General features: G+C 40.1%; 1 protein-coding gene across 1 annotated transcript in view; it reads right to left on the reverse strand.

Moving 5' to 3' along the window:
- Nucleotides 1–1,982: 1,982 nt before the first annotated feature.
- MORN1 (MORN repeat containing 1) overlaps nt 1,983–25,994 on the reverse strand; it is a 104,358-nt gene continuing 80,346 nt past the window's right edge. The window contains 2 exon segments of the mRNA XM_084651746.1: nt 1,983–2,536; nt 19,670–19,743. Coding sequence (XP_084507872.1) covers nt 2,388–2,536; nt 19,670–19,743 — 223 coding nt within the window. The 3' untranslated portion in view covers nt 1,983–2,387.

A 25,994-nucleotide genomic window follows, 5' to 3' on the forward strand; every position in this document is an offset into this window, starting at 1 on the left:
AGGACTGTAACGATCACATAATCTGACCGCCTGCATAAACACAGGTGAGAACATCAGTGACTTCTGGCTAAACTAGTGAATCTCTCTTAGAATGACATCCAATTTTGATTTAAAGACTTGATGGATATGACTTCAAGAAATGTGTTGACTGAGATTCTTGGATGAAAAGTGAGAGAAAGGTGTGACCCACTGTTATTTGTAATAATTAGTAATACTCCTCCAGCAAAATTATAGTGGTTATAACAAAGCAAGGAACAGAAAAGAAGGTTGGTCTCATAAAGTAAAAGGGAATGAAGGATTTGAGTGTTCTGAAGGAAAGGAACAAGCCGTTAGAGGTTATAGAAAGTTGTAGTGATCCCTTGCAGCATATATTTACTGCCTCACCTGTGTTTCCAAGGTGATCACAGAAATGTCTATCCAGCAGAGATTCCTCAGGGTGAGCACTGCCTACCTGGTTTTGAATGTTTCATATGGCTCCTTTTAAAGATAACAGAAGTTTTACCATTGACTTCAATGGAGGCGATTGAGATAAGGTCCACAGTATGATCTTGACTCGGTGTTCTGAGCAGATGCTGAACCTATTCTTATGGATTAATTTTGTCTGCCTAGCTTCAGATGTCATCAATCTCCACTGTGCACAGGAGCTCATTATACTTAACAGAGATCTACAGGATCTCTGGTTTATTTGTGATGTGAAATAATGAAAGTCTTTTGGTCAGGAGATATATAAATCTTCAAGTTTGTGAGAGACAAGGTAAGTGTGGTAATATATTTTATTGGACCAGCTTCAGTTGGTGAAAGAGACAAAGTGTTGGAGCTTACACAGAGCTCAGGTCTGAGCAGTCTATACAGATCACTACCTAGTTCCCCCCTTCAATGCTCTCTGTACTCTGCAGTCAGGCAATGCACTTAATACAATGCTAAAAATCAGGTAAGGTTTTAATCTCAAAAAATAATTTTTAGAAAACTAAGATGATTGAAAATGGGGAATTCTGAATCAACAAGCAGGAATCAAAGAAAATTTCCTATTTTGAGTTTTAACATATTTTCCCCCTGCTCTACATTTTACCATAAGTTTTCATTTTAGATGTTGGCATTTGGTAGTAAATCACACTGATAAACCCTTGCCAGATAGTAATGATTTTGTTTTTCCAGGAGATGCTCTTATTTAATTTTTTAAAATCCCTTATTTTTCTCTGATCCCTTTTTACACTCAGAACTCCATTCTTTTCTTGTTACATGGCTAACTTTCATGTGTTTTATGACTACATCTTGAACATTTAATCCAACATGGCATTCTATATTGCATTTCCAACAGTAGCTGCCACTAACGTTACAATTGGTTCAACTCAACACTTTACCACCACCACTCAGCTTCATTTCTGGACTATTAAACAAAGACATTTTTGGAATAATTAACCCAGCTTTTATCCTCCTTAGGTGATGACAGGAACCAGTTTCAAGAGAGAGGATAGCAGCCTGGTTGCCATCTTGTAGTGGTCAAGTGTTTTTAATATGTAGGTAATGAACAAGACTTTATGCACAGAACAATATATTAGTAAACATGTTATTACAGAGGTGTTCATAGTGGCCATAAAAGTTAATTTGCTACGTACATTTTCATCTATTAGCTGCCCAGCTGGTTCAACAGGTTTTATAGCATCATCATTATCTGATCAAACTGTTGCATAAACTCCAGTTCATTTGAATTCAATTCTGTTAAAATACACACAATTTATATGCAATAGAATCTCAGAGTTATGAACACCAGAGTTACAAACTGACCAGTCAACCACACATCTCCATTGGAACTGGAAGTACACGATCAGAGAGCAGCAGAGACAAAAAAAAAAAAAAAAAAAAAGCAAATACAATACAGTGCTTTGTTAAACATAAACTACTAAAAAAATAAAGGGAAAGCAGTATTTTTCTTCTGCATAGTAAAGTTTCAAAGCTTCAAACCCTAAGTCAATGTTCTGCTGTAAACTTTTGAAAGAACAACCATAACGTTTTGTTCAGAGTTATGAACATTTCAGAGTTACAAATAACCTCCATTCCTGAGGTGTTCAGAAGTCTGAGGTTCTATTGTACTGCTGAAAAATAGACTTGATTACAGTCTTTTACCTACTTCTCATAATATAATCTGAAATATCTATTTATCTTCTAAAATGTTACCAGACAGGACCAGTGTGAAATGGATCTCTGGTGGTCAATTATTTCTTTGCTTTGATTGGTCCACAATATTCAAACTTAAACCCCAACTGCATGGGCACGATCAAGGCTCAAGAACTTAATCCAACTCCCATTGTACTCAATGGTAAAACTTCCACTGACTTCAGTGGGTGCTGGATAAGGATCCTGACTCTTTACACATTTATGTTCCTTCTTTATGTGCTGGTGGCTTTCATAGTTTCCTTTTTAATGTTCTTGACTTTGGTTTTCTCTGGCAAAACCCTCAAGAGTTTGAAAGCAGGTGGGAGAGTCTGGCCCAAAAATGGGGGCATGGTCACTTCATGGACCATAATCACATACTGGCCTGGAAAAGATAAGGGAAAGTTGGGAATTAAAAATATTAAATGAAGAAGAAGCAGAAAAAAAGCATAGGGAACAATGATAGAATTGTCCTTGTATCTACATTCCTCCATCATCACATTAATTCTCACATATGGAAAGTAGTGTACAGTGTCCATGAAAAACAGAAAGCAAAAATGAGTATTTTTGATTGTTTTCTATTCTTGTTAAAGCACAAATACATAAAAAAGATTTCATCATTTACTGGAAAGTATGACAATCTGTGCTGACATATCACACTACAGTAGATTAGCATATACAATAATCTCCCCAAACAATACACAGTTAAAATAGCAAAAAACCACCACCATCACCACAAAAAATGTAATTTAGATGATGATTTATGATCATATATAATTTATAATAATACTTTATATTTTTATAGGCTCTCAAAGAGTGTAACAGACTGTGTTTCTTGTCCTGCAAGCACTTGTGCACATGCTGCCTTTATGCACATGAATAGTGTCATTGGTTTCAATAGGACTACTCCTAGAATCATAGAATATCAGGGTTGGAAGGGACCTCAGTAGGTCATCTAGTCCAACCCCCTGCTCAAAGCAGGAGCAATCCCCAATTTTTGTCCCAGATCCCTAAATGGCCCCCTCAAGGATTGAACTCACAACCCTGGGTTTAGCAGGCCAGTGCTCAAACCACTGAGCTATCCCTCCCCCTTTATTCACATGTGTAAAGTTAAGCACATGTGTAAACCTGGAACAGGACCTAAATACATCTAGCCCCCCTGAAAAGCAGCCACCTCTGGGCAAGAGTGTGCCAGAAACATGGAGAACCTACCCACAACACAAAGCGAAATGGGAGAGGAAAAGGGGAAATTTTGACCCAGGACACAGGGGCAGACCCTGCCTCTTATGAAAAGCTCCTTAGGATCTCTAATTTCTACAAAGAGTGAACAAGACCTATGGCTGAAGGTTTCCTAAAAGAGACTAACACAAAGTAACTGCATGGAAGTCAATTTATCCACCTCCGAAGAATGAAAGGTTGAGTTGACCCTACAATCAACAAGTATGATGTCTTTTGTGAACTATGAAAAGCAGTACCTGGAAATCCATGAAAATCAAATTAGATGTTATGTACTGAAAATAATTTAAAACGAGTATTGCTTTCTACAGACTGTGGGACTATAATGGTGACACATTTGGGATACAAATGTTTGTCAGCTACTATATATGTTGCTTGGCAGCTGGGAAGGAAAGGGACTCTCTATATACAGATTAATCAGGGTATGACCTTACAGTCCTTTCACATGCAAATCTCCCACTGACTTCAATGGAGATCCACACATGGAGCAAAAGAATACAGAATTTTCAGGGCCAATTATAAGCAGCAACTTCTGTGATGTGGACACTTGTCTTCTGGTAACTGGATTATGGCCACCAAACTCATTTCACACAGGCCACTACCAACTTGGGTTGGATTCCAAGTGACAATTTATAGGTGGCAGGTTCTATATCCCGTTACTAAGCCTCTGGGCCATGATGTTGTGGTAAGTGAAGATTTTTAAAGCACTGTATTTGCAGAAGCAAAACCACCCAGGATATTTAGATTACAGCCTAAAGAATGTCATATTCTGACTGACACTAAAGGCCCTCTTCTCTTTTCCCATCTGCAATGTGTATCTTCACTTCTAGAAGCACTAGAGAGCAGGATCCAAGTAAAATGTCTTTGTCCTGTGTCTTGTTGAAAATATCTGCTAGCTGGTCTATTTCTGCTCTGTTACACTCCTATGCCCAACTAAAGGTTTGATTTTAAACATTTCTGTGCTACTTATAGTATGTGCCTGGAACTAGACTAACAAAGCTGACAGTTTTTGCTAGTGGTGGCCATGTGTTCCAGTGAGGTAGACAGCGGTGCAGACTGATTGTCTAGCTTTTTAACTTTAAATGAAGTATTTTGGAACTGTAAAAAAAAAAAGATTAAGTCTTATACTGAATCATTTCTCTAAAACATTAAGAAGGGGATCCATGACTCCTTGGGTCCTTAATAAGTCTAACAATTATTTTTGGATATTGTAATCTAATATGGCATAGAGTCACTTAGTTAAAAATGAATTTATTAACCTAGTTGCCATGAAGTTTGCCTATAACTAGGAGTATCTGGAGGTGTTGGTACTGCTATTCTTCTCATTTTCTTTACTTCAAGTCCAAAATGTAGACTAACAACACTAGAGGGCCTAGAATGAACTGTTAATAGCTCAGCTTTCTCCACCTCATCCTGCTGTCTCTACAACTACTAGATTCTCAGACACAAAAGTCTCACGAGGCTGTACAAGCCACTAAGGACTGTCAGTGTTTGCATGTTACAGTAACAGAATTAACCAGGATTAGTCAATATAATTTAAAATGCATTAAAGGAGGTTTGCCTTTGCTGATACTTTACTGTACAAAAAATACACTTTTAAAATGAAATCATGGAAGTGTGCAAGAAGTATATTGATGATAAGAGAAAGGAAGAAGAAATATGATTAACAGAGTTTAGAACATAATAATATAGAAGACCTGCAGTTATAATTTCAATAATCTGTTAATATTTTAAAATACTATTCTGTACTAACATTTGGGCTGAGTTTGGTGATTTCTAGAGCTCACTGAAAGTGAAGGCTTGGCACACGTCTTTGCAGAGATTCTGACCCAAGCTTTCACCTTTCACCCTGCCTATGGCAGCTCCCTTCTCCTTGGCTTCACCTTGGAGACTCCAGCATTTGCAAAACATTGGTGCCCACTTTCTCAAATGTATTAATAAGTCTGATCCATATCACCTTCATCCTCAAACTACTCCCCTGGTTCGTCATTCATTTTAGGATCCAGTTCAATACTGCCTTTCTTTTCAGCATTCTCCATAGATTTTGCTCCAACCTGCCTTAAAGACTCCACCTCTTTCTCTTCTGCCTCCCCGCTCCAGCGGCTCATCTAGCAGAACCCTCCTCTTTGACTGTTAAGACAACCACCCTTCCTTTACTGAGACAGCCTATAATTCTGGAGCTCTAGCCGTCTAGAACAACCTTCCCACATAATGCTGTCTTACAGACACAATGGGCCTGATTCTCATTTACACAGTGGAATGCAAAGAGGCCTTAAAGTGGGTCATAATGTAATGCCACAGCAGTTTTAAGGGGCCTCAGTGTAAATAAGAATCAGGTCCAATCTGTTTTCAAATCTTAACTGAAAACTTCTCTCTTGTCCCTTGCCTATATCTCTGAATTTCTCTTCCCTTCTGCTAGTACTTAACTTTGCCTTATTAAACTTTTTTTTACACATTTTGGGAGAGACTTTGCATGAAAAACACCATACAAAATGAAGTGCTGTGCTGTATAATTGGGATTAATAATAGTAATAAAATCGGTGTATGCTTTTAAAGCAGTCACCAAGGTGCTATGTAAACAGAGGGTAACTGCATCTGCCATTTAAGCAGTTACGTTTTGGCTTAGATAAGAAACACCACAAATAAAAGACTTTCAGGAAAGAAAGTTATTTGCCCCTTTTATTGCGTGCAAAATGCCTGGAGAGTTTCAAAGCAACAGGAACCATTATAAAAGTGAGTGGGAAATAAAATAAAAACGTTTTGTTGCCTTAGAAACAGTCCTATTCTTCTTACTTTTCCTTTGTGACATATTAGCCTTCTGTATGTTTTGGCACCAGAAAACATATTAAAACAAGATGGGAAGGGGGGAGGTGTTAGTTCTTTTTGCAGAGACTGGGAATTTCTCTGCATATTGAAACTTATATCTGTAGGAATGGGCTACACTGTAAAAAAGGAGCAAGAAAACAGAACTAAGCTTCTTAAATGTTCAATTTAATTCTGTGTAGAGCAATTAATCCTGAAAATTTCCTACCATGGGAGAGTGTAAAGACTCCAGGGCTGTTTTCTGGCTGCCGATGCAAGGGGCTCCCATTGATATCAATGGAAGTGGTGTGCTTGGTGCATATCAAAAGCCAGAATATGACTCCAAATGTATTCTTGCAAAACAGAACAAAGCCCATTGGGACTGCGGACAATGAATTTCTCTCTGCCCAGCCGAATATTTCTCTGGGATATGAGAACTGTAAAATAAGTTTAAACTGTTTTTTGGACCAGTAAGTAGACAAAACTTTATCTGTATAACAGATCCATATACAGATTGTGTACACAAGGTAGTAGCATAACACAATTTATTTAAACTGGTGAGAAAATGTCCAGGCACTTGCAAGAAATGGAATTTTGACTGAGATTAGATAATTGATTTTATAAATACATGTTAATTTATGATTACATTGCTCACAATGCAGTTTATGTAGTGTTCTATTTAAACCACACAAGGATTAAAATTGCTTGGTGCTTTATTAAACTGAATGTATTAACAGGAGGGCATAGGCAACAGACATAGCATGGAAAGAAAATTGCAATGATAATGATTTTATATAGATAGTGACTTTTACAGTAAAGGCTCTCAAAGCACTTTAGAAACTCTATGAAGGCCATAGGAATCACAGCTGATATAAAGCCACTTCTGGTATGAAGTACAGAACCGCACAATAATTTAGGGCTGGAAGTGAAGAACACTGCATGAAATTGAAATTACAGGGGGAATTTAGGTGGCAGGATGTTATTACTGAAGCTGGAATGTGGCCAGGACACCTGGGTTAACACCCTACTCTTGGAAGAAGTGCTGTGAGACTCTTACTAATCTATACTAAAGATAAGCAACATTTAAAAACAAAAATGGGCCATTCAGCACCTGAGCTCCAGTTTTAATTGTCCCTTTTAGTACGGCCTCGAAGTGTGGAAAGAAATATGTAGTCACAACACAAAAAGCTGGGAAAGATAGCTTTTCAACCCAATCCCCTGAGAGAAGTATAAAGTACAGCACAGCACCAATTAGCAACGTAACGCAGCATTTAAAGTGTATTCTTCTAACACTCAGAGCTGCTGTGTGATCCTGCACCAAGTGCACACAGATTTCACATTACCTGGAATGAAATGTCCTTTCACACATAATGTCAGGATGACTGCAGAAGGTGAGAGGCAGACCAGCTGAAAGTCTCTATGTAAAGGGAAAAAATAGGGATGATGTGCGGTAGGGGGTCTTCCATTGACCACCAAATCAGGATGAGGAGATGCATGAGGCATTTTTAAAACAAATAACAAATCCAATACACAAGACCACGTAGCATGGGAGGAATTTAACCACCCAGACATCTCTTGGAAAATTAATATGGCAAAACACAACATTTTCAATAAGCTCCTGGGATGTATTGGGGACAACCTTTTGTTCAGAAAGTGGAGGAACTAACCAGGGGACCACCATTTTAGACTTGATTCTGACCAACAGGGAGGAATTGGTTTAGAATCTGAAGGTGGAAGGCAATTTGGATGAGAGAGATCATGAAATGATAGATTTCATGATTCTAAGGAAAGGAAGGAGTGAGAGCAGCAAAATAACAACAATGGACTTCAAAAAAAGACTAACAAACTTAGAGAATGGGTAGCTAAAGTCCCCTGGGAAGAAAATCTAAGGGATAAAGGAGTTCACGAGAGCTGGCAGAGTCTCATGGAGACAATATTGAAAGCACAGCTGCAAACTATACCACTGTGCAGGAAAGATAGGAAAACATAGTAAGAAGCCAATATGACTCCATCAGGAGCACTTTAATGACCTGAAAATCATAATGGAATCCTACAAAAAGTGGAAATATGGACGAATTATTAAGAAATACAAACGAACAGCACAAGCATGTAGGGGCAAAATCAGAAAGGCTAAAGCACAAAATAAGTTACACCTAGCAAGGAACATAAAAGCCAATAAGAAGGGGTTCTTTAATATATTAGGACAAAGAGAAAGATGAAGGAAAGTGTATATCCTCTACCTAGTGGGGAAGGAGAGTGAATAGCTGATGACAACAAGAAGGCTGAGGTGTTTAATGCCTGTTTTGCTTCAGTTTTCACCAAAAAGGTTAAAACACATCTCGAAGAACACCAGTTACGAAAAAGGTAACTGTCTTTTCTTCATTGAGTGCTTGCTCGTGTCCATTCCATTTGTAGGTGGAGGTGGGTAGGAGTTCATAGACATGTCGATTGCAACACAGCTCTGCCAAATCCAGTGGCATCTCTTGCTTGCTGGGTGATGGCGTAGTGCATCGTGAATGTGTGTACCGAAGACCACGTTGTGGTCTTGCAGATGTCCTGGATAGGGACATGCGCCAGGAAGGCCGCCGAGGACGCTTGAGCCCTAGTCCAGTGGGCTTTCACTATAGGCGGCAGCTCGGCCTGAGCCAGCTCATAACAGGTCCGGATGCAGGTGGTGATCCAATTCGAGATCCTCTGCGAGGACACCGGGAGACCCTTCATCCTGTATGCTGCTGCGATAAAGAGCTGGGTCGTCCTGCTGAAGGGCTTGGTGCACTCCAGATAGAACGGTAGGGTGTGCCAGACATCCAGACTGTGTAGCTGCCTCTCTTTATTGGTGGAGTGTGGCTTCGGACAGAACACAAGGAGAAAAATATCCTGGTTGACATGAAAAGGGGACACCACCTTAGGCAGGAAAGCTGGATGAGGTTGCAGCTGGACCTTGTCCTTGTAGAATACCATATATGGAGGCTCCAAAGTGAGGACCTTAATCTAGCATCCCGCCTCACCGAGGTAATGGCTACAAAGAAAGCAACTTTCCACGACAGATGGGAGATGGAACAAGACCCCCATTGGCTCAAAGGGCGGGACCGTGAGCCTAAAGAGAACCAGGTTGAGGTACCATTGGGGAACTGGGTACCAGACTGGCGGGAAGAGCCTCTCAAGGCCCTTTAGGAACCAGTTAGACATCTCATGCGAGAACACTGATTGGCATGGACATGCGGGTGGAAGGCTGATATGGCTGCCAAGTGCACCTTCATGGAAGAAAGCGTGAGGCCTTGGTGCTTTAGGTGGAGCAGGTAATCCAGGATGGACTGCAGAGACAACCGGGTTGGGGAGATGCTACGCTCTGACACCCAGCAGGAGAACCTCTTCCACTTTTCCAGGTAAGTCGCTCTGGTGGGGGCTTTTCTGCTTTCCAAGAGAACCTGCTGTACCTGACTAGAGCAGGCCTGTTCCTCTGGGTTCAGCCACGCAGCAGCCAAGCTGTGAGGTGAAGAGAGGGAAGGTTCGGGTGTAGGAGCCGACTGTGGTGGTCCAGGTGGCTGGGCAGTGGCCATGAAGCAGCCCCAGCCAGGTCCATGAGTGTGCCGAACCAGTGCTGGCGAGGCCACGCCAGGGCGATCATAATGACTTGAGCCTTGTCCCTTTTGATTTTCGATAGGACCCTGCTGATCAGCAGAATAGGTGGGAATGAGTACATCAAATCCTCCGCCCCTGACAGGAGACAGGCATCGGAGAGGCTGCCCCCGCTGAGGCCTTGGAGAGAGCAGAACTGATGACACTTCCTGTTCTGTCTGGTGGCGAACAGTTCCATGCGGGAAGCCCCCCAATTCTGGAAGAGTGCCCAGACAACCTCTGAGTGGAGTGACCACTCGTGATAGGAGGAAAAGGACCTGCTGAAGCGATCTGCTAGCGTGTTTTGGACACTGAGGAGATGTGAAGCTTCCGGGTGGATCGCGTGCTGGATGCAAAAGTCTCATAGGAAGAGTGCTTCCTGACAGAGAGCCAATGAGTGGGCTCCCCTTGGCCTTTTCACACAGAACATCGAAGCCATGTTGTCTGTCAAAACCTGCACTACTTGACCGGACAACTGAGGCAGGAAGACACCGCAGGCCAGGCAGATGGCTCTGAGCTCCCTGACGTGTATATGTAATGCCAGCTCCTCTGGAGACCACGTCCCCTGGGTCCACAGCATACCGAGATGTGTTCCCCAACTGAGGTCAGAGGCAGCTGATATCAGGGAGACCGTGGGCCATGGACTGTCGAATGGCACTCCTTCCAGCACCAACCTTGGGTCAGTCCACCACTGCAGAGAGGTAAGTACCTTCAGCGGGATGGTGATGACCTTGTCCAGGTGATCTCTGGACGAGGAATTGAAGGGGCTGCAGTCTGAGCCTCCCATGGCAGATGACGTAAGTGCATGCTGCCATGTGACTGAATAGTCTGAGGCAGACCCGGGCCATGGTGAGGTTGAGAGGAGCAAGCTTGCCGAGGCAAGGAGACGTTCCAGCACCGTCACTGGCAGTAAAAAGGAACTGAGGGTGGGGGGAGCCGGCAGCACCCCTTATACGGCAGCATACGCGTGCCACTCCAGAGGACGTGGATATCATGGATATCACTGAGGGAAAAACTTCCGGCACTGGTGTATGTGGCAAGCACACACACCTCCAACAGAAGGGACATGAGCAAGCACTGGAAGAAGAACAATCAGTTTGTAAGGACCTAGAGGATAACAGGGTTAAAAAGAATAGCCAGCACAAATATTTTAAGCTAGATCCAAAAATACTGCTCCCCGCTGCCAAGTCATGGAACTCAGAGTCAGAGCCCAACATGCAGACACACTGTTACAAGGCAAAATACAAAGAAGCAACAAATACAGCAACATACCCTCTCCCTTGCCTTTTAATTCAGTGTGAGATGCAGCTGTAAGGGCCAACGCCCAACAGCCAAGTTTGATCCACCATATATTCAGGAGCAAATGCACCATCCCCTGATACTTTAGTTGCTTATGCTGCTGGGGCTGAGTCCTTCGTAATGCAGATTTCTTATCATTGCCCTTATAGAATAATTCACATTTAACCCCAAAAGGTGAGGCACTTGGGCATTTACATTAATAAAGAGGGTTGAATTGTACCTTGCCCTGCACAGTTACAATGGGGAGCTGGCGAGCACAGGAGACTTACTCTGTATCCCAGTGTAAGCTCATCGGTGCCATGCAGAATCCTGTCACAAGCACTCCCTGACAGACAGAGTGGCTGGCTAGAGTACCAGTGGCACTCTGAAGACCTCAGGGGGTGTGGCCAACTAGGCTGGGTACGGTCAGGCCATACCCTAAGCACCTGCCACCTGCTGGGGAGGAAGAGTTCATCTTGCTAGTTTCTGGAGAACCTATAAGAGCTGCTGCTAAGTACACTCCACTGGAACCCCCTGAACCATTCTTTCAGCGTCAGGGCAGGCAGTATGACTTGAACCTGTGCTGACTGTTACAGTTCTACCTTCTTCAAAATTCTTACTGAAGTAGAAAACCGGATGTAGGCCTTTAATATGTTGATGGAAGTTACACATGAATGTAGAGGAGAAAATAAACTTGTGTATTCTTTTACCCTTAAAGCAGATGTAAGACTTTAGAGGCCAAATTTTCAGCTTGGCTTCAAAGCATCCACTGCTCATACAAAATTTCAGAGATGCACATGTGTAAAGCAGGAAATTAGGCATATGTAACAATTTGTTTGCTTGCAGTATAATATTCAAGTACAAGGGGTCTTTGTGTGAACCCTGGTAAAGAAGGGAATGCAATCTGCATGCAAACCTATTTGTTTGTGTCTGCAGTTGTAACTGCATTCATGAACAAACAACCCTTGGTTAGAAAGATCTGTGATTTAATATATCACAATAGCCCCCACTTCTTTAATAGATTCACAGGTTCCAAGGTCAGAAGGGACCATTGCGGTCTGACCTCCAGTATAACACAGGCCATGGAACCTCCCCCCCCCAAATTCTTTTAGAAAAACATCCATCTTGATTTAAAAATGGTCAGAGATGGAGAATCCACCACAACCTTTGGTGAGTTGTTCCAATGGTTAATTACTCTCACTGTTAAAAATTTAGGCCTTATTTCCAGTCTGAATTTGCTAGCTTCAACTTCCAGCCATTGGATTGTGATATACCTTTCTCTGCTAGAGTGAAGAGCTCATTATTAAATTTGTTTCCCATGTAGGTACTTATAGACTGTAATCAAGTCACCCCTTAACCTTCTCTTGGTTAAGATTGAACTCTTGGAGTCAATCATTATAAAGGCATATTTTCTTTATCCCTTAATCATTCTTTTCTGAACCCTCTCTAATTTATCAACATCCTTCTTGAATTGTAGCCAGTACTGGACATGGTAGCAGGCAGATACAAGAGTAAAACAATCTCCTTATTCCTACTCGAGATTCCCCTGTTTATTCATTCAAGGATCGCATTAGTCTTTTTGACCATAGCATTGCACTGGGAGCTCATGTTCAGCTGTTTATCCACCACAACCCCCAAATCTTTTTCAGTTACTACTTCCCAGGATAGAATCCCCCATCCTGTATATACGGCCTACATTCTTTGTTCCTGGATGTATGCATTTACATTTAGCCACATTAAAACACATACTCTTTGCTTGCACCCAGTTTACAAAGTGATCCAGATCCCTCAGTTTCAGTGACCTGTCCCCTTAATCAATTACAACTCCCCCAATTTTGGGGCCACCTGCAAACTTTATCAGTGACGATTTTATGTTTTCTTCCAGGTCATTACTAAAAAGGTTAACTGTTGTAGGGCCAAGAAATTATTCCTGCAGGACCCCAGTAGAAACACATCTAATCCATGACATTGAGTATCCCAGTAAAAAATTGGAGACCATGTCTGAAAATTCAACTTTAAATGTTATAAAAACTCAGAGTAGACAAACAGACAGAAAGATAGAGTAGGTTCTTATGTGGTCCCCCATTGCATATGATCAGAGTGCCTTCCAAGAATTTAAAATGATCATTCCTATCTACCATCCATTCCTAAAAATTAATATTTTAAATGCATTTCTCCAGCCTTATGCATTAATAAAAGTGTGTTCTCTCCAGCTACGGAGAAGCTGTAAAACTTTAATTTTGACAGTATATCTTTCAAAGTACACAAATATTATATATTCCCCCCAAATGCAGCAGCTTTGCAGTCAAATAATATGCACCACAGCTTGCCTCTAAAATAATTTTAAAAAATATCACAGAGGATACGATAGCCTTTGAAACATTGTACAAATACCAAGCACGAACATTTTACATGTTGAAGAACTGCCCCAATACATTAGAAAAGTTTTTCCATGTAAGGAACAATCTTTAAATATTTACACCTTAAATAAATTACACCTTAAAGCATGTTTTGTTGGCCTCTCAGGATCTAGTATAAAGCTGTGATCCCTCAAAGACGTGCTTTACTCTGTGGCCCCACTGACGTCAATAGGGCTAGTCTCACAGGGCATAAAGTTAAGCTTGATCAGAAGCCTTTAAAGGATCATGGCTGAAGACTGCACCAGCACTGCCGGTTGGTTTTTGTTTATTTGAACACAGCTGTGCCTTTAGCAAACATTCCTGCAATAGCCACATTGTTTGAAATTCAGCTCTCATTAATTGAAACTAAGAAGCATAACAAAATTTCTAGGGAATTATTAGTGTGTGTTGGGCCCCAGCCCCATCCTTCTCATACACTCTATATGTATAGTATTAGAATTGCATGCTATTTCCATGTGCATGACCGTCAGGACAATGTTATTTTCAAAAACTGTTCCTTGGTGTGGTATTAATTGTAAATGCATAACAATGGGCACTGGACAGTTGGAATGCATTTTTCCATGGTTAAGGAAGCCCTTAGATCAGTTGTGTTTTCATTAAATATTCTTTCCATATTTCTATTTGCAACTTTCATTATTTCCCTTTTATTGCTTACATACATACATACACATTATGTTCCTTTTACTCTTTCTCCTCTTTATCCTCCAAAAAAAAAAATCTGCCCATAAAAGGTCTCAAAAATGTTCTCAATGTAGAGTTGGAGGAAAGAGGCTGCATACTTAGATGTACCCCAGGCACCAAGGCTGAGGGAAAAGGAATCCTCTACTCCAAGACATATAACAATGGATCCAAAAGCCCTGCCTGTCTTCATCGCTACTCCAGAGTGCAGGAAGTCCCAGAAGACCACAGACCCAGAATTTGCAGAACGCTGTGCTAGGTTCTACCATTCGGGACCCACACCAGTGTACCAGTTCCAGAGCTGCCATAGCCCTCTGTGACCATGGGCAAAGAAGAGCAGGTTTTGCCCTATAACAATCATTAAAGTAATAACAGTTTCTCCACAGACTTCCCCACAAACCTCAGTTTAAGTGTACTGAAATCTAACAGCTATGTGATGGGTTGTTAACCCCAAACTTGCCTGGAAAGGGTTAATGTGGATTGAGAAGGGGGCTAAATAACCTGGCAGGCCATAGCTAAGAGAAGTCAGGTGGCTAAGTAATTCCCTGAATGAGTGAGGGAGCCCCGCTGATGAGGAACAAGCTGGGCTGGATTTATAAAGGCAGGAAACTGGCAGGAGTGGGGGCTCATGGGAAATGGACTGAAGTCACTCCCTGCAAGCAGGGAGGAAGGTTTTGGTCTACAGAGAGTAGTCTGCAGTTGGGAGTGCCAGATGGCAAGGAAAGGGCTCAGGGAAAGGCAGTAAGGTCCAGGATGGAACAGACCTTGACTGCTGGCTAGAGGGTCCCTGAGCTAAAACCCAGAGTAGAGGGCAGGCTGGGTTCCCCTGCCAGCCACTGAGGGAATGGCACTATGAGACAGAAAATAGGAAGACTGCCCAGGATTGTTGAAGGAAGACTTTGGTACCCCAGAAGGGGAAAACACATATAGTGACCTGGCCAGAGGACCAAGTCACAAAGAGGAGGCTGCAGCACCCAGAGTGAGAGAGGGACCAGGGAGAGATGCAGACCAGGGAGAGATGGCATGCAAACGCGGGAGTGGGCATTGACCTCGAGAAGCTAATCCCCAGAACGGCCAGTAGGAGGTGCCATCCTAGCGGTGATTGGAGCACCTTGTCACAAGCTAGAATGAAATGTCAGATTTTTCAGACTATATGCGGAACCTTATGGCAAGTGTTACTATACTGATGGTTAAGATTAAGATTTTGTCAGGGGTATTTTTAGTGAAACTCAGGGAGAGGTCATGGGCAATAAACAAAAATGAATGGAAGCCTGTGACCAGTCCCTATTACTAAAAATAGTGTGTGGGGATGAGGGGGACTAACAAACGGGGGTGCCGGTGGCTGCTCCAGCCCTGGCAGCTGGCTGCCGGCCGCTACTCCAGGCCTGCCGCTGTGGCGTAGGCTGAAGCCCAAGGAGCCATGGAGGTCTGTTAAAATCACAGAATCTGTGACCTCCGTGTCCAAATCATATCCTTACCAATGGTTGTCAAATGGTTTAATTCTGTGACCCATTCAGAAAAAAATATCTGTATGGTATCGCTCTACTCAGTGCCCAGATCGCTCCTGGCTTGGGTTCTCAAGTTTTTCATTCTGTGGAGTACCAGAAATGATATCCTGCCCTGCAGCTTGAGAAGATGCACATTTTTAACAGCGAAGGTCATTAACCAACTATTGGAACAACTTACCTAGAGAGGTGGTGGATTCTCCATTACATGAAGTCTTTAAATCAAGATCAGTGTTTTTCCTAGCTTAAATAGAAATTATGGGCTTGATTCAGGAATTACTTGGTGAAATTCTCTGCCCTCTGATATGCAGGTGGTCAGATTCGATGATCATAATGGTCCCTTTTGGCCTTAAAAATCTATGAATTTATGAATCTATGAAAGGCTGTTAGGTTTTGTTGTATACAAATCTTCCCCTCCTTTATTTCTCCTCCCATCTGTTCTGAAAAATACAATGACATTTGAAACAGGGAAAAAATAATACAATATCACAACTCTCTATCTGGAATTTGTTTGTTTTAAAGCACTGCAAAGCAGTACAGTATAAAATGTCTTTGCTACTTTTTAAAACCCATCTAAACACAGTGTGGGAAAATATAGGAGGCAGTGTATTCTATAATATCATACAAAATCAGCCCCATTCATTTCAATGGAATTCTATATATGGTGAAAGAAAGGTCATTTCTATGTTGTGGAGTGTTTTCTTGACAACAGTGAAGCACAGAGCCCTGAAATACATATGTATACCCTGGATGTATAAAAAGTATGCATTTGCTATCTTAGCAATTTTTGTCCTTGAGATCTCTTTACATTTTACTGTTTATCCTATCTCAGAAGCTTCTGTTAGTGCAGAATGCATCAACTGGCCTGCTTAGAGTAACCAACTGCTGGAAGAATGACATTTCTGGACACATGGACATTGTCCTAGTTCCCCACTGGGTACAATTCCCTATCTGGTGGAGACATGGCTATGTAAGAGACTGTAGATGAAATCCTAGCTTGATTGGTGTCAATGGCAAAACTCCCATTTATTTCAATGGGGTAAGGATTCAACCTTGCACCTCTTCCTATGCACACCTTTGTGGCAGCAGAGATCAGGTCTTGCTGACAATCCCTGAGGTTGAAAGGCAGGGTATCCTCGATGGAGAGTCTTTGGCTGCAGAACTCACTCCCCCTGGTGGTACATCAGAGAGACCAAGTTATTTTGGTCTGGTGCACGGCTAATCCTTTTAGCCAAAACTTCCCTTGACCAGATCAAAAACTATAAAGGCACTTTCTTCTTTTGTTTGTTTTTTTCTCATTTTGGGGAGTGGGAGTGGGCAGGTGGCTCACAAGGAAAGGGTTAGTTCTGTTATAAATTGTGGGCAGTTATATATGAACATTTTCCTTCCACATGTGATGTTTCCAGGTGCCATGTAGTTGAGCATGTTATTTATTACTAAACTAAAAATATAAGACAGTCTCAGTTGCATTAGGTATATACCAGCAATGCTTAGGAGTCTTCTTCAGAGCATGCAAGCCTTTATGCTGACAAGTACTTAAAAACCATTTAAAATTTCTTTGGCACAAGCTTTTTCTCCCATTTTTGGTCTCCACTGTTTCATTGGTCATATATATATATATATACATATGGGTGTGAGAGTATATAAATTAGAGATGTAAAAGATAGTGTTTTGGGGGCCATCTAGTCGCTCATCCTACATTGGGCCAGCATAGAATTGTTTCTTACATCAAATCTTGTAGTACTTTGCCCCGCCCAACCTAAACATATGCACAATTTTTTTGCATGAACAGTCCCATAGATTTCAGGGGGGCTACTCTTATAAGTAAAGTTAAGCACATGAATTAGCGTTTTCTGGATCAGTCTCCAAGAGCCCAGTCCAGGTGCACGCCAAATGCTCTGAACTCCCATTGATATCAGATCAGGGAGGAGTGGGTCCCAAACAACTCAAATTCTGAGTTTCTTCAGATCAGTCTCCTGTACTGAAAGCAACTGCATTTGCTACTAATTTCTGAGCTTTAAAAACATCAATGTGAAGCACAGGATAACTGCACACAGACAAAAAGGGTCTTTAATCAGGTCATGATGGTACAGATACAAATATTTTCAAACCATAAAGAAGATGAATGGAATTTATGAATGAATTATTGCAGCTCCCCAAGAAATCACTTTAAACCACCATTAATAATATAACTTTTCTTACACAGAATTATTCTTGGTTTATAAAGACAGGCTTTGTAACCTCCTTACTCTTTAATAGAAACTGCAACAATTAATATAAGCTATTAAAGTATCTACAAATTAGCCTTCCTATGTGATTCTCTCTCTTTTCAATGGACATTTTTGTGGATCATAAATAACAGTAAAATTATCATAAAAGCTAATACTACTGTACTTAAAGAAAATCATTATGTAAAGGTTTATGAATTTTTCAGCTATTAATAGACATAAGTTAATGGGTCATAGGTTTTCCAGAATATGATACCTGATATTTTTTCATCAATGAAACTTTCAGAGATGCAAAAACCTTCAGAGGTCACCAACTTCAAAAATGAAAAAGAAAGTTATAGCTTGGTAGTAATGAGTATAAAAATGAAATAGACACATGAAAGAAAATATCGCAGATGACAACGATCCTTTGAGTAGACGAGTCAAATCAGGGGCTGAAATCTGTGCCGTCAACAACAGAATCAATAAAGTCAGAATTATAATATGCAAGATCAATCAGATAAGTTTTGAAACAGCTATTCTTTTGTGTATTTTTAAATTCACAGATACATAGATTTTTAAGCAGAAGGGACCATTATGATCATATAGTCTGACTTGGTGCAATTGAGCTATAGAATAATTTAGACAGACATCCAATCCAGGTTTAAAGACCTCCAGGTGATAGAGAATTTACCACAGCCCTTGGCAATCTGTTCCAGTGGTTAATTACCTTCACTTTTGAAAACGCACATCTTTGATAACAGAACAGTAGTTAATAAAAATTCGTCTTCCATTTCATCACTGAGTCCCTGTGCCTGGGAAGCTTTAAGCATAGAACTGCAGAAACATCTTTCACTTTCAGCAGAAGAGTGAGAGTACTAGGATAGCAGCAATCTTTTTGGTAAACACTCACAAGAATAGTTTTTATATATGGATACGATAATAAATATGTGGTTTTTAAAATTAAAAATGCAACTATTTATAGCATATGAAAAAAAAGTCTCTCCCATCTTTTCCAATCCCAGTAAGATGCTTTCTCAATCTTTACCCTCCAATCAGGAGATCATAATGTGCTGCCTCCTGCCACCCTACCAACGCACCTTGGACACCAAGGACCAACTCCATGGCTTGTGTAAATAGGTCTACCTCCATTGATTCAACTCAGCTAGACTGATTTACATCAGCTAAGGATCAAGCCCCAAGAGATCAGGAGATCATGAGATAGCAGAATACATTGCTTATTCTACTTAACTGTGGTTGAAAGGGCGAGCATCTCTTCAAATGCGGATTTCCTGGTCTATCACCATGCTATTGCCACACCTCCACAATCACTGAATTTTTTAAAAGTAAGCTCCTACTATGAGAGCTCCCTTCCATATGTGATTCTGTTTTCTTTTTGGTGTCACTGAGAGTGTGAGGTTAAAAGGCTTCCATGACCTTGCTTATAACCAGATCCAAGATAAATCATAATTGTTTTGGCGGACACCAAACAAACAGTGATTTAAGTACAAGGGAATCATGATTCACTTCGGAGGAACCTAAAACTATTATCATTTTGTGATAGACAAGATGTTGAAGAAATCATGTGTTTTGAAACAAAGCCCTAGGAAATTAGGACTAGCCTGCCACTTAATGGTCTGAAAATGTACTAAAAACAAGTGGTCATGATCCTCATCATGACCTAGTTATTTTGATCCTGAAATTACACTGCTACTCAGCTTCCGAAACACTTCACTTGATGTGTATGGTAATGCAGACAGCTCAAAATCCTTACCTGGCAATACTCTAGAGTTCTTCATGGAGTGCTGATCCTGTTTTGACTTGTACCCTTTGGCTGTCACTTCAGACCTGCAGAACACAGGAAAAAAGCATAGCTATCACAACACTTCTACTGATAATGATACTCAGAAATTAGAGCTGGAGAGCCACCATTACAAGATACAGGACTGTCTGTTACAATATACTTATTACCTCTTTATCCAGTTTCTAATTTTTCTATATCATATCTCCTAGCAGCATTTGAAACAGCCATCCACGTATCTCCATCTTAAGTATTATTATTAACCAAAGTAACTGAATTCCATAGCGGGATGAAGAAATCTGAGCCTGATTCTCTACTGATAACTCTCCTTACAGTGTGTATGGTAACACCCATTGTTTCACGTTCTTTATGTATATAAAATCTCTCCACTGTATTTTCCACTGCATGAATCCGATGAAGTGAGCTGTAGCTCATGAAAGCTTATGCTCAAATAAATTTGTTTGTCTCTAAGGTGCCACAAGTACTCCTTTTCTTTTTGCAGATACAGACTAACACGGCTGCTACTCTGAAACCTGTCATCTTAAGTACGTCCACATATAGAGCGAACAGAAAACCCATCAATCAAACTTACATTTCTGAACCACTTTTCAAGGAGACACTCCAAGACTTTGGAAAAATAAGAACACTAAAAGAAAGCAAAAGCCCTAGATTTAATACAGTTAGTCTCACATACTCTACCTGGCCTGAGTATCATGACAGTACTGGCTAGAGGAAATCAGAACCAAAGTTATGCTTTACAGGTCCAATCCTGCTCCCACTGAAATAATTACCAAAACTTACATAATGAAGGATCAAACCTCCATAGGCTCATGTGCACGCTGATTTTCAGAAAGTTTTTACCACTTTACAGCTATCTCATAGCAGAGCTCATACCTGATACACTTGACCCTTTCAGTGTGTATTTGTTGGTACATTAAGTTTTACTTTGTGCATTTTGCAAGGTTAGCTTTAAAAATGGTTGATGATTCCAATATTCTATTAACCAAAGTAACTGAATTCCATAGTGGGATGAAGGAATCTGAGCCTGATTCTCTACTGCCCACCATGGGTATAAATGGATGCAACCATTTACACTCATGCAAAGGGAGTACAAAGTGCCCATATTGCACAGTTGTAAATGACTGCATAAGGTTGAAGGCAGTGGAAAATCAGACCCATAGAGCCAGACATTCAGATTGCGCAAATAGTTATAGCTCCATTGATTTACACCACATGAGGATCTGGCCCATGTGTGCAAATGTATGTGACTCTTTACACCCCGATTCAGTAAAGCACTTAAGCACATGCTTAATTTTAAGCATATGGACCCTGATTGAGGAAAGCATCCTTATTCAGGAAAGCACATAAGCAGATGCTTAATGTTAAGCAGGTGCTTAAGTCCTATATTGAAGTCAATGAGACTATTCACGTACTTAAGCATGTACTTTCTTGCTTTATTAAATCAGAGCCCTTATTGGCAGTCTGCACATGGACATGCTACAGGTTGAAAAGGGAACAAAATGGGGTAACATGATGAAAAGACTTAGTACTAGCAACTAATTTAGACCCTGATTCAGCAAAACACTTAAGCATATTTAAGTCACACTTAAGTCAATATTTAAGTCACACTTAAGTTTGTGTTGCTGAATATAGATGAACTTAAATACATGCTTAAAAGTTAAAGATGTGATTAAGTGCTTTGCTGAATCAGGGCCTTAGCTACTAAATTTCCTACCAACTGCAAAACTTGAAGAGCTGTACCTACAAGATTTGTAGCAAAGCACTGCAGTAGCCAAGAAGACAAAAGTTTCATTAACTAACCTAAAAAACATAGCTCACCTCCAGACTGAATTATATAATCAGAAGTAGCACATTTACATATACTGTATGATTAATGCCAACTTCCAAACAAAGCTCAGAATCTACACCAGCTCCAGAATCATCTAAAAACAAACTGCCACCAAAAGCAAGCACCTCCAGAGAGACCTGAGATCTCTGCTTTGGAAACCTACCAATAGTTTATCTGTGTTAAATGACAGAATATTTTAAGATAAATGTAAACAAGGGGTCAGGCTAAGAATACAAAAATACCCCCTTTCTTTCTATTAGTCTGGACAATTTGTCTTTCTGCTTTTGGGGAATTCTTCAAATAATATATATTTTAGCAATGCTTATTCTTATAGCCAAAAAGAGATCTTATATTTTTTGTCTGTGTTGCTCTTACATTCTTTACTTATATAGCACCAAAAATGCAAAGTAAAGTAAGACAGTTCTTCAAAGTATCAACCTAATAGGTCCTGCATTGATCACAAGTGTGCTATATGACCCCGCAGACTACAAAACTATCTACCTTAAAATGTTAAATATGTTATTCACATTCTAGGGAGTATGCTATATTCCTTTGTGCACAGGGAGCTATATGCATTAAAATCCATCAACATCTATGGTTAACTCTGAAAAACTGTTTTTTAGGTTATAATTATGTTTATTTAATATTTTCTGTATTTCTTGTTACTATTTTTCCAGCACTAGTGACATTTGCATGAAAAGATCTTCGTTGCTTCAGAGTTTATGTGCTGCTACTTCCCCACCAGAAGTCGTTAGGGCCCTAGTTCAGCAATGCACTTAGGAATGTGCATCACTTTAAGCATTTGAGTAATACTATTCCTGTTCAGCAAAGTACTCAGGCATGTGCTTACGTCCCATTAAAGTACATTAATCACTTTCCAGTGATATGCCCAAACAAAGTAGAGCTGTAACATTAGGTTCAGCAGGATGCTGGATTTGAAGGCTCAAATGTGTGTTCTGGCATTGTAAATTCTGTTGTTTTATCATCATACAATATCAAGATACATACTGTCAAGAAAGGCTTAGTAACTTTTTTTTAATTTATGACTTGTGGGGAAACAGCCTTGAGACTGATCTAGCATACATTATGTAAGATAGTACTGGTGTCTTAAAAAATTTCAACTCCAGATGCTACTGCTGCAATGATTTCAGATGGTGAACTAGCTGTCATGAACAAGCTGAATTTGAAATTGTCCTTTATGTAGTAAGGTTAGTCTACTGAAAATGACACTTAAACAAAAATCCAGACACTGCACCTTTAAGATACTTAGATATTCAAACTTTGCATGTACAATTTTCATGATAAAAAATGAAAGACAAAAGATGAAAACTGCTTTATTTTAAATGGAAAAAGGCCCCAGATATATCCCAAGAGTCAAGTTAAAGATTCAGAAGTCAGGGCTAGGAGGGGAAAGGAAGATAAATAATTTAGCACTAAGAATAACTAAAGCCTGTTAGTCTGCCAACTTTAAGAGAAATAAAAGGGTTTACAAGAATCCTAAGAGTTTTTACAAAACCTCTAGGGCGTTGAAAAAATAAACCCAGAACAAAAAACAACAACAACAAAAAAAGAGTTCAAAAGTATTTTGTGTAAGTAGATTTTAAAGGCACTGATTAAAATATGAAAACAATGGTATGTATGGATTCCATTAGCTCAAAATTAAGCTGTTCCTTTTGTGTTTTGTTTTCCCTGCTGTAATTATATACTGCAGCATCAACATGATGGTCTCTTTAATAGATGCATCTGCTTGTAAGGGGCCAAAAAGAATGTGCTTATGGAGAGGCCAAAACCCACTAGATTAGCCTATCATTTCGAGTGACACGGATAAGCCTGTTTGGTATTACCTGTACTGGCATTCAGCATACACACATGCTCACTCCGTTCAGGCAACCCATACTTTCATGTTTTAAAGGCAAAGAAAGATCAATGTCAGCTGCCTTTGAGTAGAATGAATCATTTTTATGTGCCGCAGTGTCAATCTGCATGGTTTAATACACCACTATTACGGAAATAAAAACTTGAGGATGCCTCCTCCATTAGCTCTTCTCTTTGGGCAGCTCAGTATGATTTCCTTCCACTTGAGAATATTTTCTGATTCAGTCTAGTATGGCACTACGAATAAATATGGAGGTCCTTTGAATTGCATTAAAATATGAGTTAAATAAGAAAACCTACAGCTACATGAAGATTTTTTTTTTTAATTCTGCCATCCCAAGGTTGTATATTTTTTAAACCAAAATGCAACCTTGTACTTTGCTGCTCTGACAATGTTACCTTTAAAGACAGAATTTCAGAGGAAAGTCAAGTTCATGTTTAAGCCACAAAACTCTCTTGAATTGCATTGATTATAGTGATCATTCTATCACTTTAATGTCATCTCAGCTGGCATGTATTAAAAAGATATGCATGTGACAGCCCATTGATCCTTAATATTGGAGCGGAGGGAAAGAGCCTGTTAGCAATAGAAGCCTATTTCTTTAATTAGAACTGGAGTATCATTCTCTCTTCGTTTGTTAGAACTTTAGTAGTATGCATTGCATACAGCACGGTAAAGGTATTAGAACAGGCCATAAAGTTTTGTTAAAAACAACATCTTTCAGGCCTGGGAGAACTGTACACATGACTGATGGAGATGGGAGAGAATGGCAGTACAAATCCCTTGTAGCCCTCACTCGCTCACTGTGGTTGAGAAGAGCTTCTCTAAGGGAAATGCTTTTTTTCTCTGTGGACTCTCCCATAAGCAAAAGCTTGGGTAGAAGGGATGGGATTATTTCTGCTTCAGGTCCGGTACTATATCTTGAGTTAGGTGAATACAGAACTTTTGTGGGAGGGGAGATTTCAGTAAACTTGCACTCAGATTTTTAAATGGGTTCACTTTGGGCACACACAATCCTTTGACGTTAACTTTCCTACTGCAAGCAACTCAGTGGTACTGGCTCAAACATTCGCTGAAAGTGAATGGCAGAGTCATGTCTCTGAATTTTAAATTCAGCTATGAAAAAATTTGTCCTGAGAGTGCTTCTCCCAGTATCTATTCAGAGAGCAGAAGCTAAGTCACGTGATTTATCTGGCCAATTATAACTAACGAACACAGTTCAAGCAGGTAAGTGTTAACAATCAATCTACAGACATTTAAATAATTTTAGAAATATTTTATGAATGCTTTGCTTTCAACTAGCAAATACATATGAGAATCACAATCTGCTCACAGATATTCCATGAACAGACAAAGAGACTGAGTTTCGTGCATTACTCATTGCAAACTCTGTCCCAAATAGGAGAATTCTCTCTTGGTGTGCAGAAACATAAAGCCAAAAGATTAACCCTGAACCCCTTGCAAAGCAGGATCAGTTCTTTGGAAAACACCAATATTGTAAACAGAATCTTTCTCCAAAGATGAGGAATAGTTGTACAGATAACCAGCCTAATTCTTATCTCACTTAGACAGAGATAAATCAGGTGAAACACCATGTATGTCAATAGAGTCACACACTTGTAAAACTGATGACGTAAAATCGATGGTATAAAAGTCTTTTTGGGACATTTCTGAGGCCTCTTCCTTTTAGAAACAGGACTCATTTGCTTCCATCACTTCTGCAGAAAAGCAACAGTATCCCTAAATTCTGCAGAAGTGCAGCATGTAACGGCATGGTCCTATTCTATTATCCTGTTGTCATCAATACATCAATACATCAGTAAGGTGCCACAGGACTCTTTGCTGCTGTTGTGAAAGTTTACTTCTTTGATATCCAGCTGGAAATAATACTGGAAACTTGTCTAGCATCAGTGATTTCCCATTACAGCCAGGTTGTTTTTGAAGAAACCATTTCTTGCTCCATGGTGATCCAACTAATGCTAAGCCTGCTAAATTTGCTATTCTCCTCTTAGATTAATTATTTCAATTTCAGTGAAGAATCAACTTCAAGTGAAATCATCAACAGGTTTAGGCCCACTATAAATACTTGTCCTCTGGCGCTTTAATATTACGGCAAATTGTCAAAATGTACGTTATTTCTGCATGTGCTTTTGCACATATCTTGTGAGGTCAAGATATTTGCTATGTAGTTTAATAGCAATATTTATATTTGAATAATAATTTTAAAAAGTAAAAAAGAGTCATAAGAAACCTCTAACAGATATTGCAGCTAAATCACCCTGAAAAATTGAGCTAGCGCTGTGAGAGATCAGCAGTGACTTATGAATACGTGTGGAAGGGAAGCAATTGTTTTTGCTGCTGTTACTAGGGAATAAACATTTCAAAACGTTGCATAGTAGTTACTATGCATATGCAATTAGTTTTACTTGTTAATGGCACACATTCATACTATTCCCATGCATTGCACTGAAAATGTATCCCTAAAATGTATGGGCAACTTTTGACCCAGAAACTACTAACTGCTTTTTTGTTGGTTTGGAGGCCTCTGTGGGACTGCTTTGTTCAGTTGGAAT

Source organism: Lepidochelys olivacea (assembly GCF_965140295.1).
Source record: "Lepidochelys olivacea isolate rLepOli2 genome assembly, chromosome: 18".
Lineage (NCBI taxonomy): Eukaryota > Metazoa > Chordata > Testudines > Cheloniidae > Lepidochelys > Lepidochelys olivacea.